The 24,599-nt window shown below is 43.8% G+C and overlaps 1 protein-coding gene across 3 annotated transcripts in view; it reads right to left on the reverse strand.

Annotated features, from left to right (window-relative positions):
- Positions 1-24,599, reverse strand: part of LOC123775027 (urocanate hydratase) — a 30,658-nt gene that overhangs the window by 5,339 nt on the left and 720 nt on the right. For 2 of the 3 annotated variants that reach the window (XR_011226037.1, XM_045769780.2), the window contains exons 2-13: positions 22,617-22,747; positions 21,718-21,871; positions 20,738-20,928; positions 19,793-19,859; positions 18,003-18,146; positions 16,651-16,761; positions 6,807-6,980; positions 5,996-6,213; positions 5,544-5,659; positions 3,721-3,896; positions 3,372-3,471; positions 348-429 (exon numbers count right to left, since the gene is read on the reverse strand). Coding sequence is in view for 2 of the 3 variants with exons in the window: in XM_045769780.2 (XP_045625736.1) it covers positions 348-429; positions 3,372-3,471; positions 3,721-3,896; positions 5,544-5,659; positions 5,996-6,213; positions 6,807-6,980; positions 16,651-16,761; positions 18,003-18,146; positions 19,793-19,859; positions 20,738-20,928; positions 21,718-21,871; positions 22,617-22,747 (1,664 nt within the window). In the remaining variant the exon portion in view is untranslated. The remainder of the gene's footprint in view (positions 1-347; positions 430-3,371; positions 3,472-3,720; positions 3,897-5,543; positions 5,660-5,995; positions 6,214-6,806; positions 6,981-16,650; positions 16,762-18,002; positions 18,147-19,792; positions 19,860-20,737; positions 20,929-21,717; positions 21,872-22,616; positions 22,748-24,599) is intronic. The other variant, XM_069319386.1, reaches the window with a different exon arrangement.

Genomic DNA, 24,599 nt, shown 5'->3' on the forward strand with positions numbered 1-24,599 from the left:
TAATGTCCAAAATATAGGCAGTACCAAACTCAGGATAGCGCCAAACGCAGAACTGAAAGAAAAAACAGCATTACAAATAATAAAATACGTCTTTCTGGTAGAGTTCCGGTAGCTCCTTGTTTAAAATACCGAGAACTCGAGTCAGCAGAACCCAGTCGAATGAACAAATCCACAAGGGCCCGTGACGAGGATTCGAACCTGCGTCCAAGAGCATCCCAGACGCTGCGTTAATCAGAACTCAGTCCCCCGTCTCGAGAGATGTAGAGAGTTGGTGAGACTATCTACACTAACCAACACTTACTCACCAAGCTACTCAACGTTGGCATCCCCCCCTACACAGCACTCACCAGCCCACGCCGCCCCCGTTGTGGAGAGCTACCCAGGTGGCGCCACGGAAGGCATCACCGACGAAGTTCTGAATGGCCATATCTGTGAAGGGAGACGGTGAGTGTTAGCCTGTCCTTCATCAATGAGGTCACTCCTCATAACGGCTACTTTACCCCTTTCTCATCAATGAGGTCACTCCTCATAACGGCTACTTTACCCCTTTCTCATCAATGAGGTCACTCCTCATAACGGCTACTTTACCCCTTTCTCATCAATGAGGTCACTCCTCATAACGGCTACTTTACCCCTTCCTCATCAATGAGGTCACTCCTCATAACGGCTACTTTACCCCTTTCTCATCAATGAGGTCACTCCTCATAACAGCTACTTTACCACAATCAACAGAACATCCAAAATGAACAATACTGCCGTGACTCCTCCCTACCCTGAACCGTGATCACTCGCTCCACCCACTACTATATGGTCAATATGCTCATAATAACACGCTCCAGCACATACTAATTAACAATGGTCACTAGCACCATCATCCCTATGATGCAAGAAGGCACGGTAAGCAACAAGGTAGTAGTAACCACTACTGTGATGCAAGGAGGTACGGTAAGCAACAAGGTAGTAGTAACCACTACTGTGATGCAAGGAGGCACGGTAAGCAACAAGGTAGTAGTAACCACTACTGTGATGCAAGGAGGTACGGTAAGCAACAAGGTAGTAGTAACCACTACTGTGATGCAAGGAGGCACGGTAAGCAACAAGGTAGTAGTAACCACTACTGTGATGCAAGGAGGCACAGTAAGCAACATGGTAGTAGTAACCACTACTGTGATGCAAGGAGGCACAGTAAGCAACATGGTAGTAGTAACCACTACTGTGATGCAAGGAGGCACAGTAAGCAACATGGTAGTAGTAACAACTACTGTGATGCAAGGAGGCACAGTAAGCAACATGGTAGTAGTAACCACTACTGTGATCCCGGGTAGCTGAAAAACGAGTCTATCTTGTGAGTTATTCTGCAAGACCTGACCTAAATAAGAGGTCAAGGAAATATAGACATGAAGATACATACGTAAAATAATTGGTTAGATTTGATAAATAGTTTAAGAGTATGGGCAGTGATCAAGAATATAAGTAAATGACTTGACATGAGATGTGGAGAGTTTGCTGGGAGTGTAAGGCTCGCTTCTGGAGGGCTTTGACCCCCCCACTTGAGCACCAGACATCGTGAGGGGAAGCTGCGCTCCGTGTGAGCTCCTGTTAGAGAGGAACCCTTCTAGTTGATATACCTTCAAGAGGAAGGAAGTGTGCAGACGTTTCAGCTGTGGAATCACGCTGGGAACATGTGGTCTCAAGTCCTGGGCGGCCAGGAAAGTTGTGAAGCCGCCCAGAGACATTTTCGTGGGCCGTGGGAGCGCCCTAGTCAGGCTCCATGAGAGGGAGAGCATCCTGCAGGAGACCTTATTATGGTTAGCCCAAATTTAACTAGTTAATAGTGATTGCCTATAGTTGATCGTGTGCCCAGCTATCGTAGCAAGTGTCTGTTGATATGTTAGGCATGTTTTGATAAGGCAGAAGTCCTAAAGTTAAGTGAGTAAAGATGGAGGAACGTTCTGGAGGGCAGAGCGACATCCATTCCCTCCGACGGCTTGTGGGTGACTGAGGGAGCCTGGCGCCTGGGGGCAGGCAGAGGCTCAGCGGGAGGCGGAGCATGGACCTGCCCAAACGGGGGAGTCCACACTCACGACATTCGGGAAGCAGGAAGAAGTCAAGTGAAACATTTATTGTGTGATTCATTTCAGTTATGTGTTTGTAGAGGAACATTTTTATTGGCGTGTCGATGGGTTGCAGGTTTATCTGGGGAAGGAGTTGCTGAGCACTTCGAAGCCAGCAGAGAGGGAGTACTTGATGAGACTCCAAGGTTGTGGGAGGTACTGAGCTCTGTGGAAGAGCAGCCATACAGTGGGTGGAAAAAACATATCCTGTTCTCAGTCTTACATTGTGGCTTGTTGAGCTTGAAACCGTTGCTCCTTATTTGTGTTACATCTGACTTTTGAAGAAAATGTCCGGATCAACATCCTCTACCTTGTTCAGTATTTTAAAAGTTTCAATGAGATCCACCATATCATGTCTGGTTTGCAATGTTGTTAGCCCTGTGGCCTTCAAACCTTCCTGATACGAGAGATAACTTAACTCTGGAACGACTTTTGATGCCCGGTGTTGCACCTTCTCCAGAGCAGCTATGTCCTTCTAAAAATGAGGTCTCCATGCTTGGATACAGTAATCCAAATGGAGGGTGCACATAGTATATATATTAGTATATTAGATCATACTAGTATAAAGTGAAATATTCTTATAAGCAAAATAATATGTAACCGAGTTCCATCTGGTATTTGTCACCATCACTAGTGGTGAATAGACTCGCCTTGTTCTTCGTGTGGTGTGACCTGTGAGGATACCTGGCCAGGGGACGACGCACCTCGTACACTGACAGTAATACCTGGCCAAGTCTCTTCCGACCTGAGCAGTGAAGTGCCAGAAACACTTGCCTTTGTTGCAGGTGTTGTGGGTGCACCATTACAAGGGGTAGTGAACCTACCTACAGTAGTACAAGGGGTAGTGAACCTACCTACAGTAGTACAAGGGGTAGTGAACCTACCTATAGTAGTACAAGGGGTAGTGAACCTACCTACAGTAGTACAAGGGGTAGTGAACCTACCTACAGTAGTACAAGGGGTAGTGAACCTACCTACAGTAGTACAAGGGGTAGTGAACCTACCTACAGTAGTACAAGGGGTAGTGAACCTACCTACAGTAGTACAAGGGGGTAGTGAACCTACCTACAGTAGTACAAGCGGGTAGTGAACCTACCTACAGTAGTACAAGCGGGTAGTGAACCTACCTACAGTAGTACAAGGGGGTAGGGAACCTACCGACAACATTACAAAAGGGGGTAGTGAACCTACCTACAACATTACAAAAGGGGGGGTAGTGAACCTACCTAGAGTACTACAAGGGTTTGGAAGACATACCTGCAGTGAAGGCAGAGCCGTCGTACACATTGGATGTCTCCCTGAAGGGCGAGTCTGTGCCACTGACATCATGATGGTCCCGACTGATCACTACTGGTCCCTGTCCAAGATATAACACCTTATTTGTGCCCCCCAAACATTCCTGTGTTTGACCCAAATGTCTGGCCGCCAACTTTGGACAGAAACAGACATTGTGTCTTATACATACATGAATGGGAATATGGGAGGAGAGGGAGGGGAGGGGGTGGCTAATATTTTCATTATATGACAAAACCAAGAACAGATCATAGCACTGATCAATACTAAACACCACATTTATTTTGTTTATTCCAGCTGCAGTTTGCCTCACCTTGAGCTGTCCAGTCTTCACGGCCTCGTTAAAAGCCTGGGCTATCCTCACTCGGCCGACCTGGTCAGAGTAGAGGATCCTGGCCTGGCTTCCCACCACCAGCTTGTGCTCTCCGGCCTGCACGATCCACTTGATGTTATCGCTGTACTGCTGCCGCGTCCTCTCAGGGATGCCCTCTATGTACAGGAGAGTCAAGAGAGAAAAAGTAAGTAATTATCAAAAGAAGGCACCATGCCGGGAAGGCTATGTAGCACCATCAAATGTGTGGGATAATCATAGGCAGCTAAATATTACTCAGGATGCCAATACGAGAACAAAAAGTCGTATAGTAAGATTTGTGGTATTTATGGTCGAATTAAAAGAAAACATTATTATGGCAAGATATAAATATGTTAGGAAATTATAAGCATTGGGTTAAGTAGTTTGGTGAAACATTAGGCAAAGATAACTTGACCTGTACTTAGGAATTACCTGTAATTCACGTAATTATCACGTACCTGTAACGTGATACCTGTACTTAGCCATAAGGAGGCATGGGAAATATAAATCAAGCATTGAATATAACGAAACTTTACTGGGGTTCCTTCAATACTTCCCTGGTGCTCTAACGGATAAATACATCACCAGCCAGTCCTCCTAAGGTTTCCCAACGTCAAGAAAATGTCGTACTAAAGTGCCCCTATCCTAACCTACCAGAGAACCCAAAACAGAAAACTGGACCCTGGGGTATATGTACTAGTGCTGGCCTACCAGGACCAGGCTCTGGTTCGATTATCAAGGACAGGGGAGCGTAGGCAGATGAACACAAAGCTAAGAAAACAGCCCAAAAAGTACAGGCGAAGCAAAACAATCAATTTGTATAGAAATTTAAAAGAAAAGCAGCGCAAATGAAAGTTTGCGACCAGTAAACAAAACACTGAGCAAACTCTCACGTGCACCACCAGATGGCAGCCCAGGTCACATGAGGCTCCAGCCAGGTCTCACACACATCGCCCAACGGTATACTCAGTTCCCTCAGGAAAGAAGGGAAACCAAGTGAATTCAGTCCCCCTGGCGCAGTGGTAAGATACTCGCCCGGCGCTTTGGCCTGGGTTCGTATCCTGACCGGGTAGAAATCCTTAACTGTATCCTCTGTTCACCCAGCAGTGAATGGATACCTGGTTGTTAAACGATTTGGCGGATCGTATTCCGGGGAATATTAGGATCAAGGACTTGCCAGAAACGCTATGCGTGCTAGTGGCTGTACAAGAACGTAAGAACTTGTATATATACATAAAAAAACAAGAGCGTTTTACAAGGTACTTTGGGCCGGCCAGAAGAGGGCGTTTCATTACATACAATGCTTCTCGGTGCTTACAATGGCGCCGTCCAGATGAAACAAACAAGCAAAGAAACGGCTTACTTGTGGGAGCAAGAGGCAGAAGACTAGGGCTTAGGTAATAAGCAAATCAGCTACTGGAAATGTGACTAATTTGTTGAATCAGATGTTGGTTTGTTCAGCCACAGAAAATGTAAGCAGCTCGCGAAATTGATATTCCGTCCCATTTTTTGTTTTGAGTCTTGTGGTAGGTCAGGATAAGGTCATTTTAGTACGACAGTTTCTTTACGTTGGAAAACCTTAGTTTTCAGAACGATATGGTACTACTTCTTATACTCCTAATTCCTGCAAACATGCAAACTGGAGAGTTCAAGGAGGACCTTCTGTTTTTTTATTGATATCATCTGTGCAAACTGAATTTGTAGCATTACCAACAGACAGTAGTTTCTTATTTCCTATTTTCTACTTTTTCCATGTACTCTCTCACCACCTGTCTCTGTCTCACCGTCACAGATGGCTTTCAGAACAGCGCAAGCTATGTCATCTGTCTTCTTCAGGTCATCTGGATCGCCAGATGTACACACCCACCGGAAAGGACCGAACCCCAAGGAGAAGATGTCCCTGTAAGACATGATGAATACAATCAGGAATCTGTACACCAGTAAATTGACGGTGGAGGGGCGGGACCAAAGAGCCGAAGCTCAACCCCCGCAAACACAACTAGGCGAGTACAATACGGTATTCTGTAGTTTTGGTTCAAATTACGTAAATCAATTATGTTCTATGTCTTATTAGGGCAAATTATACAAGTATTATTAAATCAGAAACATCAATGCTTGTTGAATGCCTATGATACAGATTTGTATTTTTTGGATTAAATGATAACAAATCTATTATGGACACTCTGCTCTCCAGGTGGACAAAACAGAGGATTGATGTAGCAGGTAGTTGCATTACCCCATAATGTCCTGGACATAGCTTGGATAGAGGAACTTGATAGTGTCTCCCTGTGAAGCGCCCACGTCCGCGCCAGCACGACGAGCCTCCAACAGGAACGCGTTGCCGTAGTCCCAGAAGAAGAGGCCAGCCTTGGCCAGTGTGTTGATGGCAGCCACTTGGCGACACAGCGACTCCTCTACCAGTTGCCGGAACTTCTTGGGGTCTTTGGCCAACATCTGCTCAGGTGATTGATTACAAACATTCAGAAGTACAGCGCAATGAATTAGGAAAACACATTTTGACTCCAAGGTTCTTTTCTTCATCAAGGACCATTTTTAACTCGGCTAAAGGCCTTCTGCAATTACAATATTTTTGTTTCTAATTGCAGAAGGTCTTTAGCAGAGTTAAAATCTTCCAGTCGTCCACAACTGGTCCTTGATGAAGAAAAGGAGTCAAAATCCACCACTCACTGAAGGTTGCACAACAGGTGGGAGCAGCAGTCAAAAGGGCTAACCAAACCCTAGGAATAATCAAGGGTATTTCTGACTTTAAGGAAAAGAACGTTATGATTCAATTGTATAAATCTTTAGGACCTGGTGTGAATAATTGTTAGCCCCTCATCCAGGTTGTTAGCAACAGGTAGTCACTGGAGGAGCCCTCCTGTAAACTTAAGATAATGAATAGGGGGAGAAACTTAAACCTTCAAAGACTTAAGGCGTCATTATGAAGAAACATTTATTCATAATGCTTACTTGTTGTTCAAACTTATAATTAGGATTGCTATGGTTTTCAAATACTTGTTACAGTCATATAAACCAAGCTTCCTCACCTCCTCAGCTTGCTGGAAGGTGAGCTGGACAGGGCAGTATCCTCCATGGAAAGGGATGTGACAGGAGGTCTGGTCGGTACCCAAGTCAACCAGGAGGTCGCCTGTCTCCTGGTACACCTGCACCAGCCGCTCCCACACGTTCACCACATTACCCAGGTACCCGATGGATGTTACCTGAGAGATGCCAACCACAAGTTGGTCAGGCGTGTGATGCTCAGTCTATGGTTACTCTTACATATTCATTCATTCATTCATTCATTCATAAAAGCCTGCCTCTCTCCCTCTCCCCCCTCTCTCTCACTATGTGTGTGTGTGTGTACTCACCTATTTGTACTCACCTATTTGTGTGTGTGTGTGTGTGTGTGTGTGTGTGTACTCACCTAGTTGTACTCACCTAGTTGTGTTTGCGGGGGTTGAGCTCTGGCTCTTTGGTCCCGCCTCTCAACCGTCAATCAACAGGTGTACAGATTCCTGAGCCTATCGGGCTCTGTCATATCTACACTTGAAACTGTGTATGGAGTGAGCCTCCACCACATCACCCCCTAATGCATTCCATTTGTCAACCACTCTGACACTAAAAATGTTCTTTCTAATATCTCTGTGGCTCATTTGGGCACTCAGTTTCCACCTGTGTCCCCTTGTGCGTGTTCCCCTTGTGTTAAATAGACTGTCTTTATCTACCCTATCAATCCCCTTCAGAATCTTGAATGTGGTGATCATGTCCCCCCTAACTCTTCTGTCTTCCAGCGAAGTGAGGTTTAATTCCCGTAGTCTCTCCTCGTAGCTCATACCTCTCAGCTCGGGTACTAGTCTGGTGGCAAACCTTTGAACCTTTTCCAGTTTAGTCTTATCCTTGACTAGATATGGACTCCATGCTGGGGCTGCATACTCCAGGATTGGCCTGACATATGTGGTATACAAAGTTCTGAATGATTCTTTACACAAGTTTCTGAATGCCGTTCGTATGTTGGCCAGCCTGGCATATGCCGCTGATGTTATCCGCTTGATATGTGCTGCAGGAGACAGGTCTGGCGTGATATCAACCCCCAAGTCTTTTTCCTTCTCTGACTCCTGAAGAATTTCCTCTCCCAGATGATACCTTGTATCTGGCCTCCTGCTCCCTACACCTATCTTCATTACATTACATTTGGATGGGTTAAACTCTAACAACCATTTGTTCGACCATTCCTTCAGCTTGTCTAGGTCTTCTTGAAGCCTCAAACAGTCCTCTTCTGTTTTAATCCTTCTCATAATTTTAGCATCGTCCGCAAACATTGAGAGAAATGAATCGATACCCTCCGGGAGATCATATGTGTGTGTGTGTGTGTGTAATTACCTAAGTGTAATTACCTAAGTGTAGTTACAGGATGAGAGCTACGCTCGTGGTGTCCCGTCTTCCCAGCACTCTTTGTCATATAACGCTTTGAAACTACTGACGGTCTTGGCCTCCACCACCTTCTCACTTAACTTGTTCCAACCGTCTACCACTCTATTTGCGAAGGTGAATTTTCTTATATTTCTTCGGCATCTGTGTTTAGCTAGTTTAAATCTATGACCTCTTGTTCTTGAAATTCCAGGTCTCAGGAAGTCTTCCCTGTCGATTTTATCAATTCCTGTAACTATTTTGTATGTAGTGATCATATCACCTCTTTTTCTTCTGTCTTCTAGTTTTGGCATATTTAATGCTTCTAACCTCTCCTCGTAGCTCTTGCCCTTCAGTTCTGGGAGCCACTTAGTAGCATGTCTTTGCACCTTTTCCAGTTTGTTGATGTGCTTCTTAAGATATGGGCACCACACAACAGCTGCATATTCTAGCTTTGGCCTAACAAAAGTCATGAACAATTTCTTTAGTATATCGCCATCCATGTATTTAAATGCAATTCTGAAGTTAGAAAGCATAGCATAGGCTCCTTGCACAATATTCTTTATGTGGTCCTCAGGTGATAGTTTTCTATCTAGAACCACTCCTAGATCTCTTTCTTTATCAGAATTCTTTAAAGATTTCTCACATAATATATAGGTTGTGTGGGGTCTATGTTCTCCTATTCCACATTCCATAACATGACATTTATTAACATTAAATTCCATTTGCCAAGTGGTGCTCCATATACTTATTTTGTCCAGGTCATCTTGAAGGGCATGACAGTCAATAAATGTGTGTGTGTGTGTGTGTGTGTGTGTGTGTGTGTGTGTGTGTGTGTGTGTGTGTGTGTGTGTGTGTGTGTGTGTGTGTGTGTGTGTGTATGTACTCACCTATATACTCACCTATATGTGCTTGCAGGATCGAGCATTGACTCTTGGATCCCGCCTTTCTAGCTATCGGTTGTTTACAGCAATGACTCCTGTCCCATTTCCCTATCATACCTAGTTTTAAAAGTATGAATAGTATTTGCTTCCACAACCTGTTCCCCAAGTGCATTCCATTTTTCTACTACTCTCACGCTAAAAGAAAACTTCCTAACATCTCTGTGACTCATCTGAGTTTCCAGTTTCCACCCATGTCCCCTCGTTCTGTTATTATTACGTGTGAACATTTCATCTATTTCCACTTTGTCAATTCCCCTGAGTATTTTATATGTCCCTATCATATCTCCTCTCTCCCTTCTTTTCTCTAGTGTCGTAAGGTTCAGTTCCTTCAGCCGCTCTTCATATCCCATCCCTCGTAGCTCTGGGACAAGCCTCGTCGCAAACCTCTGAACCTTCTCCAGTTTCTTTATGTGTTTCTTCAGGTGGGGGCTCCATGATGGCGCGGCATACTCTAAGACGGGTCTCACGTAGGCAGTGTAAAGCGCCCTAAAAGCTTCCTCATTTAGGTTTCTGAATGAAGTTCTAATTTTCGCCAGTGTAGAGTACGCTGCTGTCGTTATCCTATTTATATGTGCCTCAGGAGTTAGATTAGGTGTCACATCCACTCCCAGGTCTCTTTCTCGAATCATTACAGGTAGGCTGTTCCCCTTCATTGTGTACTGTCCCTTTGGTCTCCTGTCACCTGATCCCATTTCCATAACTTTACATTTACTGGTGTTAAACTCCAGTAGCCATTTCCCAGACCATCTCTGCAGCCTGTTTAAGTCCTCTTGGAGGATCCTACAATCCTCGTCTGTCACAACTCTTCTCATTAATTTTGCGTCATCTGCAAACATTGACATGTATGATTCCACTCCTGTAAACATATCATTTACGTAAATTAGAAAGAGGATTGGTCCCAGCACCGATCCTTGAGGTACTCCACTTGTTACTGTTCGCCAGTCCGACTTTTCGCCCCTTACCATTACCCTCTGGCTCCTTCCTGTTAGGTAGTTCTTCACCCATACTAGGGCCTTTCCGCTTACTCCTGCCTGCCTCTCAAGTTTGTATAGCAGTCTCATGTGCGGTACCGTATCAAAGGCCTTTTGGCAGTCAAGAAATATGCAGTCTGCCCAGCCTTCTCTGTCCTGCCTTATCCTTGTTACTTTATCATAGAATTCTAAAAGGTTTGTTAGGCATGATTTCCCTGTCCAGAACCCATGTTGGTGCTTGTTTACAAACCCAATGCTCTCCAGGTGCTCAACAAGTCTTAGCCTAATTATTCTTTCAAGTATTTTGCAGGGGATGCTTGTCAGTGATACGGGTCTGTAGTTAAGTGCCTCCTCCCTATCACCCTTTTTGAAAATCGGTACGACATTTGCCTCCTTCCAGCAACTGGGCAATTCTCCCGACATAAGTGACTCATTAAAGATCATTGCCAGAGGCACGCTGAGAGCCTGCGCTGCCTCTTTGAGTATCCACGGTGATACTTTGTCTGGTCCAACAGCTTTATTTGCATCCAGTGTTGTCAACTGTTTCATTACATCCTCTGCTGTCACCTCTATATCCGATAGTCTTTCATCTTGGGTAATCTCTTCTAACAATGGGAGCTGCTCAGGCTCGGTTGTGAACACTCCATGGAATTTTGCATTCAGTACCTCGCAGATTTCCTTGTCGCTTTCTGTATATGCCCCTTCTGTTTTCCTCAGTCTTGTCACTTGGTCATTTACCGACATCTTCCTTCTTATATGGCTATGTAGTAATTTTGGTTGCTTTTTCGCTTTGACTGCAATATCGTTCTCATAATTCCTTTCCGACACTCGTCTTATGTTAATGTAATCATTCCTAGCTCTGTTACATCTAATCCTGTTGTCCTCTGTCCTTTGTCTTCTGTACTTCCTCCACTCCCTCCTGCTTCTCACCTTTGCTTCCTGACACTGTCTATTAAACCATGGGTTATTATATTCCCTCCTGCTTTTTTCCTTTATTGTTGGAATAAATCTATCTTCAGCCTCCTTGCATTTCAATATGACTTGGTTCATCATACCTTGCACTGTTTTTCCTCTAAGTTCTTCCTCCCACTGCACTTCTCCCAGGTAGTCCCTTATCCTTCTGTAGTCCCCTTTTCTGTAATCAAGTCTCCTTTCCCGGACCTCTTGTCCTTTGGTCACAATTTTAAGCTCCATCATGTAGTCAAAGACTAGGACACAATGGTCACTAGCTCCTAGTGGTATTTCATGTTCCAACTGCTCGATGTCTTCTACATTCTGAGTGATAATGAGATCTAATAGGCTGGGCGTATCCCCTCCTCTTTCCCTAGTATCTTCTTTCACATGCTGTGTTAGGAAATTCCTGTCAATAACGTCTACCAGCTTCGCTCCCCAGGTCTCCTCCCCGCCATGGGGATTCCTCGTTTCCCAATTTATCTCTCCGTGATTTAGGTCCCCCATGACCAGCAGCTTCGCTCTCATTCTATGCGCTAAAGTTGCTGCCCTCTGCAGTTCATCCATACATGTCTTGTTGCTGTCCTCGTACTCCTGCCTGGGCCTTCTACCGTTTGGTGGGGGATTGTAGAGTATCAAGATTACAATCTTCTTCCCATCCACTGTCAGAGTTCCATGTATGAAGCTTGTGCTTTCATTGGTACCCGGATTTTCCAGCTCATCAAACTTCCATTTCCGCTTTATTAGTAGTGCCACTCCTCCTCCCTGTCTCTGTGTCCTTTCTTTTCTTATCACCTGGTACCCCTCTGGAAAGATTGCATCCGAGATCATGCCATTTATTTTAGTTTCCACTATTGCCACTATGTCTGGGTCTGCCTCACTAACTCTTTCTTTTATCTCTTCTGCTTTATTGGCTACCCCATCAGCATTGGTGTACCAAACCTTGAGACTCTTCTTGGAAACTCGGGTGTCAGAGTTCCCCCTATCACCAGGGGTCTGGGGGGAACTGGGGGGTGTCTGGGGGGCAAGTGGGGGCTGTGGGGGTGAGTGGGGGGGTGCTAGGGGGGTGCCTGGGAGTGCCTGGTAGGCGAATGGGGTCTGGGCATCTAGGGGGGTAGGAAGGGCATAATGGGTCTGAAAGTTAGGGGTCTGAATAGCATAGGGGGGTTGAGAAATAGAGTGAGACTGAGAGTCAGATAGAGGTTGAGAGGTTGGGGGGAAGAGGGATACTGAGGGCGGAGAGCTGAGATGAGAATGGAGCATGGGTGCTGGGAGTGGAAGAGAGGGTATATTAGTTAGGGGGGAATCGGGGGTAGGTGGGGGTTTTGGGGTAGAAGAGGGGAAGAGGGAGATGGGGGAAGGTGTTAGGGGGTCACAAGGTGAGGGGGTTAAATGTGGGCTGGAGGTGCATAGGAGGGGTGAGGGTTGGGTGGGGTTTGGGGGTGAGTGGAAGAGGGGTGCAGTGGAAGATGGGATGGAGTAGATGGAATTGAAGTCAATGGGGTAGAAGGGGCAGGGGAGTGGGAAGGGGTATTTGGGGAGGGGGGATGGGAAGGTGGGTTTGGGGAGGGCATGGCTTGACCCACTGGGGTCGCTGACAAGTGTGATGTAGCAGGGGCAGGGGAATCGTTGTGGAGGTGCAAATGTGGAAGGGACAGGGGGGTTGTGGGAGGCTGAGGCAGGGGGGATGTATAGGAGGGCTGAGTTGGGGAGGATGCGACCTGGGAGGTGACCTGGGAGGTGCCCTGGGAGGTGACCTGGGATGTGACCTGGGAGGTGAGACTACCTGATAGACTATTTCGGTGTCGTTGTTGCCATCTATTTTTGTGGGCTGTTTGCTCATCTTTCGTCATAAACCTCTCTATAAACACATTGTAATGGGTTTCACTTCCTCTGAGTAAATGCTTGCTCCTCATTATATACTCCACTGCCTCCTCATTGGAGAATTGCACCAGAACAGGTCTATTCTTGGTACAATTGTAAGGTCCAACCCGTCGATTGATATCCACCTCGTGTTCTGCCATTCCTGCTCCAATACACCTCAATATCTCGTGCAATTCGTATTTTTCTGTTTCTATTCTCTCTTGTCTTGTTGGTGCCCTAGATTCGAATAATCCATGTATTATAATAGACCGTCTCCTCAGTAATTCATTGTCATGCTGGTAGCCTGTCCCCTGGGGATTCCCCATCCCAACCGCAGTCACTAACCCATCCCCCATTACTCCTCTATCCTTAGCCATGCTGCTAATCCTTCCTAATTCGTTTGTGATACGAGCACATTCCCTCTCCCAGTCCTCTCTTCCCTTCCTAATCTCTTCCTGAACATAGAGCATAAATTCTTGTTTCTGCCTCTCTACCGCATCCTGTATTTGCTGAAATACCTCACTTTTAATCCCCTGGATTAGATCCTCCAACCAATCACTCCTTCTCTCTACAAATTTCCCTATTAATTTGTCTATAAATCTGTCCTCCTCCTCATCCCTGCTGGTGATTGACCTTGAACCCCTTCTAGTCATTGCAGTAACAATCCAGCCAAAAAGGCGCTCCTCAATACCTTACACAATCTGCCAACACAATAGGTGAGTGAATCTCCAATCGTCGTCCCACGTGGTGGTAGAAGGGTTGCTGTGAGGTGAGGTCACGCGGTCAGAGGTCGGTGATGTCTGCTGCTTCCACACTGCACAGTATTTCCTCACTATTTTGAATTACGCTAATTAAACTGTTTTTCTTCACTACCTTATGGCTCTGGTCAAAACCCAAGGTTTTTTCATTCACTTGTACATTCACTTATAGTCTTTTTCACTTCGAAGTTGCCTGATTACCCCTCCCACTCCACTAGTGACCCAGGAGCTCCCAACCCACGTCCACCCAACACGATGGTCACAAGACAAGTGTCTTGTGACCAAGACTTATGTGTATGTGTATGTGTATGTGTATGTGTGTGTGTGTGCGTGTGTGTGTGTGTGTACTCACCTAATTGTACTCACCTAATTGTGCTTGCGGGGGTTGAGCTCTGGCTCTTTGGTCCCGCCTCTCAACCGTCAATCAACTGGTGTACAGATTCCTGAGCCTATTGGGCTCTATCATATCTACATTTGAAACTGTGTATGGAGTCAGCCTCCACCACATCACTTCCTAATGCATTCCATTTGCTAACTACTCTGACACTGAAAAAGTTCTTTCTAACGTCTCTGTGGCTCATTTGGGTACTCAGCTTCCACCTGTGTCCCCTTGTTCGCGTCCCACCAGTGTTGAAAAGTTCATCCTTGTTTACCCGGTCGATTCCCCTGAGGATTTTGTAGGTTGTGATCATGTCCCCCCTTACTCTTCTGTCTTCCAGTGTCGTGAGGTGCATTTCCCGCAGCCTTTCCTCATAACTCATGCCTCTTAGTTCTGGGACTAGTCTAGTAGCATACCTTTGGACTTTTTCCAGCTTCGTCTTGTGCTTGACAAGGTACGGGCTCCATGCTGGGGCCGCATACTCCAGGATTGGTCTTACATATGTGGTGTACAAGATTCTGAATGATTCCTTACACAGGTTCCTGAACGCCGTTCTGATGTTAGCCAGCCTCGCATATGCCGCAGACGTTATTCTCTTTATGTGGGCTTCAGGAGACAGGTTTGGTGTGATATCAACTCCTAGATCTTTCTCTCTGTCTGTTTCATTAAGTACTTCATCTCCTATTCTGTATCCTGTGCCTGGCCTCCTGTTTCCACTGCCTAGTTTCATTACTTTGCATTTACTCGGGTTGAACTTCAACAGCCATTTGTTGGACCATTCACTCAGTCTATCCAGGTCATCTTGTAGCCTCCTACTATCATCCTCTGTTTCAATCCTCCTCATAATTTTTGCATCGTCGGCAAACATTGAGAGGAACGAATCTATACCCTCTGGGAGATCATTTACATATACCAGAAACAGTATAGGTCCAAGGACTGACCCCTGCGGGACTCCACTTGTGACGTCTCGCCAATCTGAGACCTCACCCCTCACACAGACTCGTTGTCTCCTGTTGCTTAGGTATTCCTCTATCCACCGGAGTACCTTCCCTCTCACTCCAGCCTGCATCTCCAACTTTCGCACTAGCCTCTTGTGTGGCACTGTATCAAAGGCTTTCTGACAATCCAAAAATATGCAGTCTGCCCACCCTTCTCTTTCTTGCCTTATTTTTGTTGCCTGGTCGTAGAATTCAAGTAACCCTGTGAGGCAGGACCTGCCATCCCTGAACCCATGTTGATGCTGTGTTACAAAGTTCCTTCGCTCCAGATGCTCCACTAGTTTTTTTCGCACAATCTTCTCCATCAGCTTGCATGGTATGCAGGTTAGGGACACTGGCCTGTAGTTCAGTGCCTCCTGTCTATCCCCTTTCTTGTATATCGGGACTACGTTAGCTGCTTTCCAAATGTCTGGCAGTTCCCCTGTTGCCAGTGATTTGTTATACACTATGGAGAGTGGTAGGCTCAGTTCTCTTGCTCCTTCCTTTAGAATCCAAGGGGAGATTCCATCTGGGCCTATAGCCTTCGTCACGTCCAACTCTAGTAAACACTTCCTTACTTCCCCACTGGTAATCTCAAACTCTTCCAGTGGTTCCTGGTTAGCTATTCCCTCACTTACCTCTGGAATTTCTCCTTGTTCCAAGGTGAAGACCTCCTGGAATTTCTTTTTCAATTCCTCACACACTTCCTTGTCATTTGTAGTGAATCCTTCCGCCCCTATCCTTAATCTCATAACCTGTTCCTTTACTGTTGTTTTTCTCCTAATGTGGCTATGCAACAATTTAGGCTGAGTCTTTGCCTTGCTTGCGATGTCATTTTCGTATTGTCTTTCTGCCTCTCTTCTCATCCTGACATATTCATTCCTGGCATTCTGGTATCTTTCTCTGCTCTCCAGTGTCCTGTTATTCCTATAGTTTCTCCATGTGTGTGTGTGTGTGTGTGTGTGTGTGTGTGTGTGTGTGTGTGTGTGTGTGTGTGTGTGTGTGTGTGTGTGTGTGTGTGTGTGTGTGTGTGGAGTAGGCATAATACAAAGTTTTATTCCTAACATACAAAGACAAAGGTCACTACACGTTAAACTAGCGACTATCAGTTCAGCTTTCAGGGATCTTAGTAGGAAGGCACTCACAACACTACACCACCTATGTGAGACCAGTCACAGAATATGAAGTCCACTGTGGAGCCCCCCCTCCCCCTCCCACTCAACTCCACCAAAAAATAGGACAACTTTAATAGGTGCAGATATTTACAACAAGATTCATTCCAAAATTATGTCGGATGGGTATGAGAAAAGATGTGAAGAGGACTTGATAACAGTAGAAAATGAGACATGATAAACACACTTAGGAGAGGAAATATTCACAATGCTCTCCAACAGAAACCGAAGGCATGGATAGAAGATACAGAAACAGATGGGCCATGTAGATGTGAGAAAGTACAATTCTCATTTAGCGTTAAAGTAAATGAGAATTGCATCAAACTGGATGGTGGGTAAATATGATAGACATGTAAGTCAGGACGTGTATTGCACTAGAAGACCAACAGCAGAAAAGGTGCGTTCCAAAAGTTGTGGAATAACTGCAGACACAAATAGTCGAGAATACAAATACATATACATTTACCTGCTTCTTGGTCCTTGCCTCCTGAATTCTCTTAATAAGCACCTCAAGATCATCAGTGTATTCTTCCAACCAACCTTGTTCATAGCGCTTCTTCAATGCCACCTCGTTCACCTGTCAGCAACAAGAAAATTTGGATACAATGGAAATGGGTATGGTATTATATATATATTTATAAATATACTAGAGCGGGTACCCAGAGATGCCTGGTTTAAATTCCATTAAAGTGTTGGGAGCCCCCATGAATGCAACTGCCATAAAACTACGAATTCAGCCCCAGAGATTTCATCTCCATCAAGTTTATGAAAGATCTCTAGAGCCAACCCCCGACCCATCTATCAGTCACCCTGCAAAGTTTATTGAAGCCAGCCCAAAGTGTGTGGCCTCCAACCGTGGCCATATAATTGTTGTTTGGCCATATAAACACACATCCTCTTTTATAAGTTGTTAGATGTTGACCAAACCACACACTAGAAATGAAGGGACGACGACGTTATTTCAATAACGTGGCTGAAATATGTCAACATATTTCAGCCACGTTATTGTGACTCCTCGTCTGCACGTTGTCAGATGCCAAGTTCTCGCCAACCCCCCTCTCTCACCTCTCCCCCTCTCCTTCCAATCTCCCCTTCCCTTGCTTCTCTCCCGACTCCCCTCTCTTTCCCTATTTCTCTCTCTCCCCTTCCCCCTCTTTTTTTTTACACTGGGTAGATACGCAGATTGTAACTCCGTTTAGCAGGCCGAGAGCTTTCCCTTTCCACAGTTCATGATAAGCCTTACCTTATTAGCTTCTTCCAGGGAAAACCGAATAAGGACCCCAATTATTGCTGGGTGAACAGGGGCAAACAGTTATGGATTATCACCCCGATTTTTGTCACGGGTTGAGAATGAGTGTATGTGTAAATGTGTGTCTGTAATTACCTAAGTGTAGTTACAGGATGAGAGCTACGCTCGTGGAATCCCGTCTTCCCAGCATTATTTCATACTCCTCCGTCCTAGCTACATATACAACATTTTGGCCACATCACGAACACCGAGGGCGCAGTGATGAATACTGAGGTGAAGTGTAAAGTGATGAATACCGAGGTGAGAGATGTGGCCTTATTGTGTGTATATTATACTCTTGGTGGGAGGTAACTCAATGTCAACATGACGGGATCATTAACTGTAAATAATAACAGCAGCTTACTTAACACGGCAGGGACAAAGACTAGCAAATGTAAACACAGGAGAGACAGACTAACTAATGTGCACAAACACGGCAGGGACAAAGACTAGCTAATAATGACAAACAACACGGGTACAGGTAGCACAGAAGCATATGGATAAATATAACACAGAGTGGGGCCACAAACCTCAGCGACAACCCCGATGCAGCCACAGATGACGGCGGCCTTCGCCTGAGCGCCGCTCATGCCGCCCAAGCCTGAGGTGACCAATACCCGTCCAGCCAGGCTCTCCACCTTCAGGTACTTCCTTCCTGCGTTGAGCACCGTCAGCTGAAGGAGAAGGGAACGGAATTATCAGGAGAAGACGCCAGGACATTACGATTATATAGCACTTATAAGGAATCAGGATAAGGATTTGGGATGGGACGGCGGGAAAGGAATAGTGTCCAACCACTTGGACGGTCGGGGACTGAACGCCGACCTGCATGAAGGGAGACCGTCGCTCTGCCGTCCAGCCCAAGTGGTTGGACAGCTGAAGGAGAACAATATTATGGGCTCCACTCATTCATGCTACACCCTCTCAACTTCTATTTCTAATGCCAGCAAATGCAGTCTTCATTAAATAGTAACGAAAATAGTGACCACAATTATTGAATATATATTCATCATCAGATAAAAACAACAAGAACAAAAACTATGCAAGAGTTGCTAAACCTACAAAATAAGAAAAACGTTCAGATAAAGCAATTCAAGTAAATATTATAAACCCAAATTATATGAATTTAAAATTATCCCATTAACACAGAATATAAGAAATTAACAATAATTTGTACTAACGAAGACAAAATACCTACTTACGTTATGATTACAGTAGAAATGTACAAATATTTATGAAAAACTACAATCACTTATTCAGAAAATATAAACAAAACTACAGCATTACTAGGAATTTATATAATAACACGCAAACGGAAATATATAAAGACTGCAAACTAACATTTAACAGTTAAATTTCAAATATTACAAAGAATAATTAATGTACACTAGTTTCTATAACCGGTAATAACAAAACATAAATTAAACTAAGGTAAAAATATTGAAAAAAATGTAACGTTGAAAAAGGGGAACTAAAGAAAGTAGCTTAAATCTAAACTGTATAAAGTTACACAGATGAGACTGTAATTATTCAGTGAAGGCAGAAGTTCTTCAATATAAAAATACTACTATTTTAGATCAAAGAAAGCACTACAGTATTACAAATATCCATTTTTTTAAACCAGGCTGATTGAGAGAATTATTCTCTTCTTGAGAATCGCGAGAATCTTCTCTGCCCGAAACGCTATGCGTGTTAGTGGCTTTGCAAAAATGTACAAATACCAATTTTATGTAATCTCACCAACCCATTGCACCTTCTTGTGAATAAATTATTATTATTATTATTATTATTATTATTATTATTATTATTATTATTATTAGTCTCCTAATTTCGGAGAATAACGCGTTCGACAATGACAAACCAGTTCTATACAAAGATTCTCTGTTCCAACATCCTAATTTTGAAGCTCCTGATGGAACAGCCGATGTATGTTAGCGTTACAGATAGAACAGCTGTATGAATAAAAGACACTGATCCAAACTGAGTAGGTAGAATGTCCTTATATAAAATGAAAACCAATGGTATTCAAATTAATAAAGGAAAAATATAAAAAATCTATATGAGAATAACACTGTTAAAGCACTTTTCTTAGTTGATTTCTAATCGAGAAAATCAGAAAACCATATGGTAACTTAATATATCTCGGATGTTTCTTCACAGTAGAGATATGAGGTTCAGATACAAATATTCTGAACACATGTTACTCAGGTAGGCACTGTGATGCCATGTGTATTGTGATCTTACTTGTTACCACACTTCTAATGATTTGTATGTGTGATGTTGCAGTAAACAAAGTAAACAAAGACTTGCGGCGCCATACCGTGCTGCCGTGAACGATGCCTTGGGGTCCAATGTAGCAGTAGCTGCCTGCTGTCATCTGCCCGTACCTGAGGTGGTCATAACAATGACTATACCACTATATTTTGTAACAGTTGGAATTTCACAAACTGTATTAAGCACTGTACTGCAGCACTATCAAATAATGTGTTCAGTTATTTTAATGATTTATTGCTTCCTTGTAATTTCAAATGTATTATTCATCTCATAAGTACATGCCAGTGATTTCCAACATGAATAATTTAATATTATTTATTTGGAAAGAAAAAACAATAATTACAAGATACTGTCATTAATGTATGAACACGAAATCAAGCATCCTATGGCTGGCTGACAGACAGACAGTTACAAAAATATATTTGCAGATAATGCCTTTCCCCCAAAAAAATCGAAAGACAAAATTGAGTGAAGAAAAACATGGCAGATGGCACTCAATGTAAATAAATGCCGTATTATGGCACATGAAAGATAGGAAAACAGGCCACATACTCGACCTATAAATTACATGAAAGATGGGAAAACACACGAGGGTTTCCTGAGGCTTCCACTGAAGCCGGACCAAGATTTTCACACAATCCCCCCCCCCCCCATGCACTCTGGCTCTTGTCATCTAGTAATGTTCTGCCTCTGACGCTCCTCTTTGAATACACAGAGAGTAATGACACCTACGTGATGTGTCAATGAGAAAATCCGTAGGAGCCGTGATACGGGCTGTCTGGGGCGTGTAAGTGGGAAAGCCCACCGCATAGGTTCGAACCCGAACCCCGTGCATGGCTTAACTCCACGCAAGGCGTCTAATAGAAGGATGATAATGCACCAGAGGATTTAGGCATTATCACAACTGATGACTGATGGATACCAATCTTGGCCGCTTATGGCTGGAACTCAAGTGAACGCTGCCTGCAGAAAGAAGATACAAAGAACTCACATTGTGACTCCCATGGCAAACATGTCGTCGTAGTGGGCTCGGGAGGAGTAGTTTGGGATAACCATGCCGTTGGTGGTGACGAGCCTGGGTGAGCGGGAGTCAGAAGGGAAGAGCCCCAGCGGGTGACCCGAGTAGAGCACCAGCGTCTGCTCCTCCGTCATCAGGGAGAGGTAGTGCAGCACCAGCCACACCTCCACAACACAACCCACGATTTAATGTTTACATTTTCATTGGACAGGGTAGCCTATTGATTTTTTGAATTGCTTTTATTAATGTTACAAAATGCAAAGAAAACAGGCACCCCAAGTTAAATTTATTTAAATGTTTGTAATCATCACCATTATAAGTGCAATAATGATAAGCACACAAATGCTCATTTTATACGTCTGATAAATATACAAACACAAATTAATGTGGAGAAAAATGGGGAGAATTAATTTTGTAAGGGAAATTATATATTGTAGGTAACATTGCTAAATTGTAGGGAGAGGTTGATATTTTTGGTCTGGCCTCTTCCCAAGTACTCGAGGATTTCATTAACTAGAGATAATCATTCCATCTACAAAATTCACTGTTGAATTTCAGCAGGCGGAATCAATGCCACTATTGGATGTAAAGATTTATAGGTAGGAAGAGCATCAAGTTCAACGTATACAGGAAATCTATTAATGTAGAGATTATACATATAAGAGAATATGTCAGTCCGAAGTTGGAGGCCAGACGCTTTGGGTTAGCTTCACCCAAATTTGCAGGAGAATGGTCTAGGGTACGGGACGGACATAGGCTGGTCGGGTAGACTTAATTTAATGATTAAAGAAACTTTAGTAATTACCCACAACCCTAGGCCATTGTTATAGTCTTGGACGTTGTCAGGTGTGAAATATGGCGGGTAATTAACGTGTTGATAATTACCTTACCTTGTAATGCTTAACTAGGTACTTCCTCCCCTGGAAGATTCTTCATCAGAGAATACCCCTCACCTGTGCCCAGTTGGAGAACACCTGTCCATTACCGCCGTAGGTAACGAGCTCATGAGGGAACTGGGCTACACAAGGGTCAAGGTTGTTCATTATCATGTGCATCATCGCCGCGGCCTTCGTGGTCTTGGCTGGGTACTCCGCCAGCGGGTATGCTCTGTCGACAGAGGTGTAGGTCATATTGACTGTGTGTAAGGAATAGTGGTTGTTTAGATCTGAATATAGATGCGGCGATGTGTGAGAACTGGAACTAGACGTAGATCAGCATTAGGTGGTGTGATGGTGTAGGTCTGGACAGTGTGTAGGGGTATAGATAGAACGGGTTTAGGGGACGAATGTGGCTTAAAACTAAGTGTAAACGCGGTGATGGAAGCTAATTTTGGCGTATGGTGTAATTTAAAATTTTGTGTGCGGGTGGTGCTGGTATTGATGGCGGGGTATAGTGAAGTTGGTTAGAACTAGAAGCGAGGGGTTTGGATAATCAGAAGTTTGTGGTGATGTGGATGAGAACTAGATGACATTAGTCAAGACTTAATATATGAGCAGTGGGTCATGACTGGTTGTACGGATGATGCCTGATAGACCGGGTGTCAATGTTACACAGATTGGTTGTAGATTGATGGTGTCGGGCACGGCTGCGTACTGATGTAGGGTTACGATCATGAAACACCCTATATTTATGTACACATTTGTCGCTCAGTATAATAAAACTTGTTTGTGCCTAAGAAATATATATTAATGCTATAAATCAATATAGAAATCAATATAAATGCTATATTCTGAACTTCATACAAATATTACTATTTTGTTTTGCAACATGTGATAAACTAAGACTGCAATAAATTCTGTACAAGAACAGTATTATAAGATAATAAACTTATTTTAAGAATAAAGAGTCGTACTTCATCTGGATATTGGGAAGGAAGCGGTACATGTAGATGTGGCCGTAGCACCGTAGCTCCTGGACGAACTCCTCTGCCAGCAGGGCGTGGCACTCTCTGGGGAAGTACCTGAGGGCGTTACTCACAGCCACCTGCGGGAGAGGGTGACACCTCAGGTACATGTTGCAGTAAGTGACACTTGTGATGCAAGTTGCAGTGAATGGCACTTCAGGTGCGGGGTCCGGTGTCATTATAGTTCATAATAATAACTTGAAGTTTAGATATGACCAATAAATAATAATAAATTTTGATACTGCACCAACCACCTCACACTAGCACTCATCCTCCTAAGATTTCCCAACGTCAAGAAAAGTCCATTTAAAGTGTCCCCGTATCCTAACCTACCAGAGGAACCCAAAACAGAAAAGTCGTTTCCATTTTCTTGTACGACAGTTTTTGGCCTTATTAACGCATACGAGCGAAAAGCGACCTTCTTTGTAAGATGATAGGTTGGTCCCCGCTCCCGTCTCTTACACACCTACATAACTATCTGCGCCCCTTCATGTGTCTCCAGATTGCTCAGTTTCGTGGAGTGAAGAAGCATGATTCAATGAGAATCCAACGAGCGCTGCAGCTCCTCAGATCATATGAATCAAGAAACCCGCAAAAGGTCTATTGGCCTATACATGGCAGTTCCTATGTATATTCATCCAGACTCATTCACATTATGTGTAACCTGCGCTTGAAACAATCCAGCCATTTGACGTCTATTATGTTACCTGGTAATTTATTCCATAAATCAGTAATCCTGTTTCTAAATTTCAATTTACCCAGGTTTTTACCTAAATCCAAACTTATCCAATTAATATCCATGACTTCGAGTTCTATTTTGTGTTAATATATTTAATATATTTATATATTTATGTTTTTTTCATCCACTTGTACATTTCAATCACTTATTCTTTGCCTTTAAAGAAAATGTAACCTAATCTTTCTAAATCTCTCTTCATATAGGTTTCACATTCCTGGAATTAACTTACTGAACGCGTCCTAGTGAATTTATGTCAATTCTATACCATGGCTACCAACGCTGAACTGCAGTCTAAATGAGGCCTAATAAAAGCAAGATATAGCTGAAGAATAATGTCCTATTAATAACGCTCCTAGAAATAAATCCCGTTAACCGATTTGTCATATTCCGAACATTTATGCACCGAGTTTTTGGTTTAAATTCTGGCTGTAGTTTTGTATAATAGTACACAGTAATTCATTTTATAAATGAACAAGAGATTCAAGAGATGATCTACACATTTTATGATAAGGCATGGCAGTTTTTGGTAAGCACACACATTTAGTAATTAATGTTCACAATAACAGAACACCCTGGTTGACATGTTCACCTCACAGCCTCATCCAACTTTACCTCACAGCCTCATCCACTTTTACCTCATACCCTCATCCACCTTCCCCACATAACCTCATCTACCTTCACGTCACCCTCGTCCACTCTCATTCACCTTCACCTCACACCACGTCCAGCCTCACGCTGCATAATTCACTCCAGTTAATTCTACGTTCAAAATTATATTTGTAATATTCCTGTGTGTCGTTTTCTTCCTATTTCATTTCCATCAATGCTTATATAAAATGATTAAGTTTAGCTTTAATTACTAATATTACCTCTTTTATTTATATTTTGTTCTATTTATTTGCATTACTTTATTATTTAAAAAAATTATTGTCCCTCTTAATTAGAATTTCTATTTTATAGCCTAATCACTGTAAGAATTTGTGATTTATAAACATACGTGTATCTTAAGTATGTTTCTGGGTTGTGAGGCGCGAGGTGGGGGGGGTGGGGTTAGGTGAGATTGTGAGACGCGAGGTGGGGGGCTAGGTGAGGTTGTGAGGCGCGAGATGGGGGGCTAGGTGAGGTTGTGAGGCGCGAGGTGGGGGCGGCTAGATGAGGTTGTGAGGCGAGAGATGGGGGGCTAGGTGAGGTTG

The sequence above is a fragment of the Procambarus clarkii genome, chromosome 92 (assembly GCF_040958095.1).
Source record: "Procambarus clarkii isolate CNS0578487 chromosome 92, FALCON_Pclarkii_2.0, whole genome shotgun sequence".
NCBI classification, from domain to species: domain Eukaryota; kingdom Metazoa; phylum Arthropoda; class Malacostraca; order Decapoda; family Cambaridae; genus Procambarus; species Procambarus clarkii.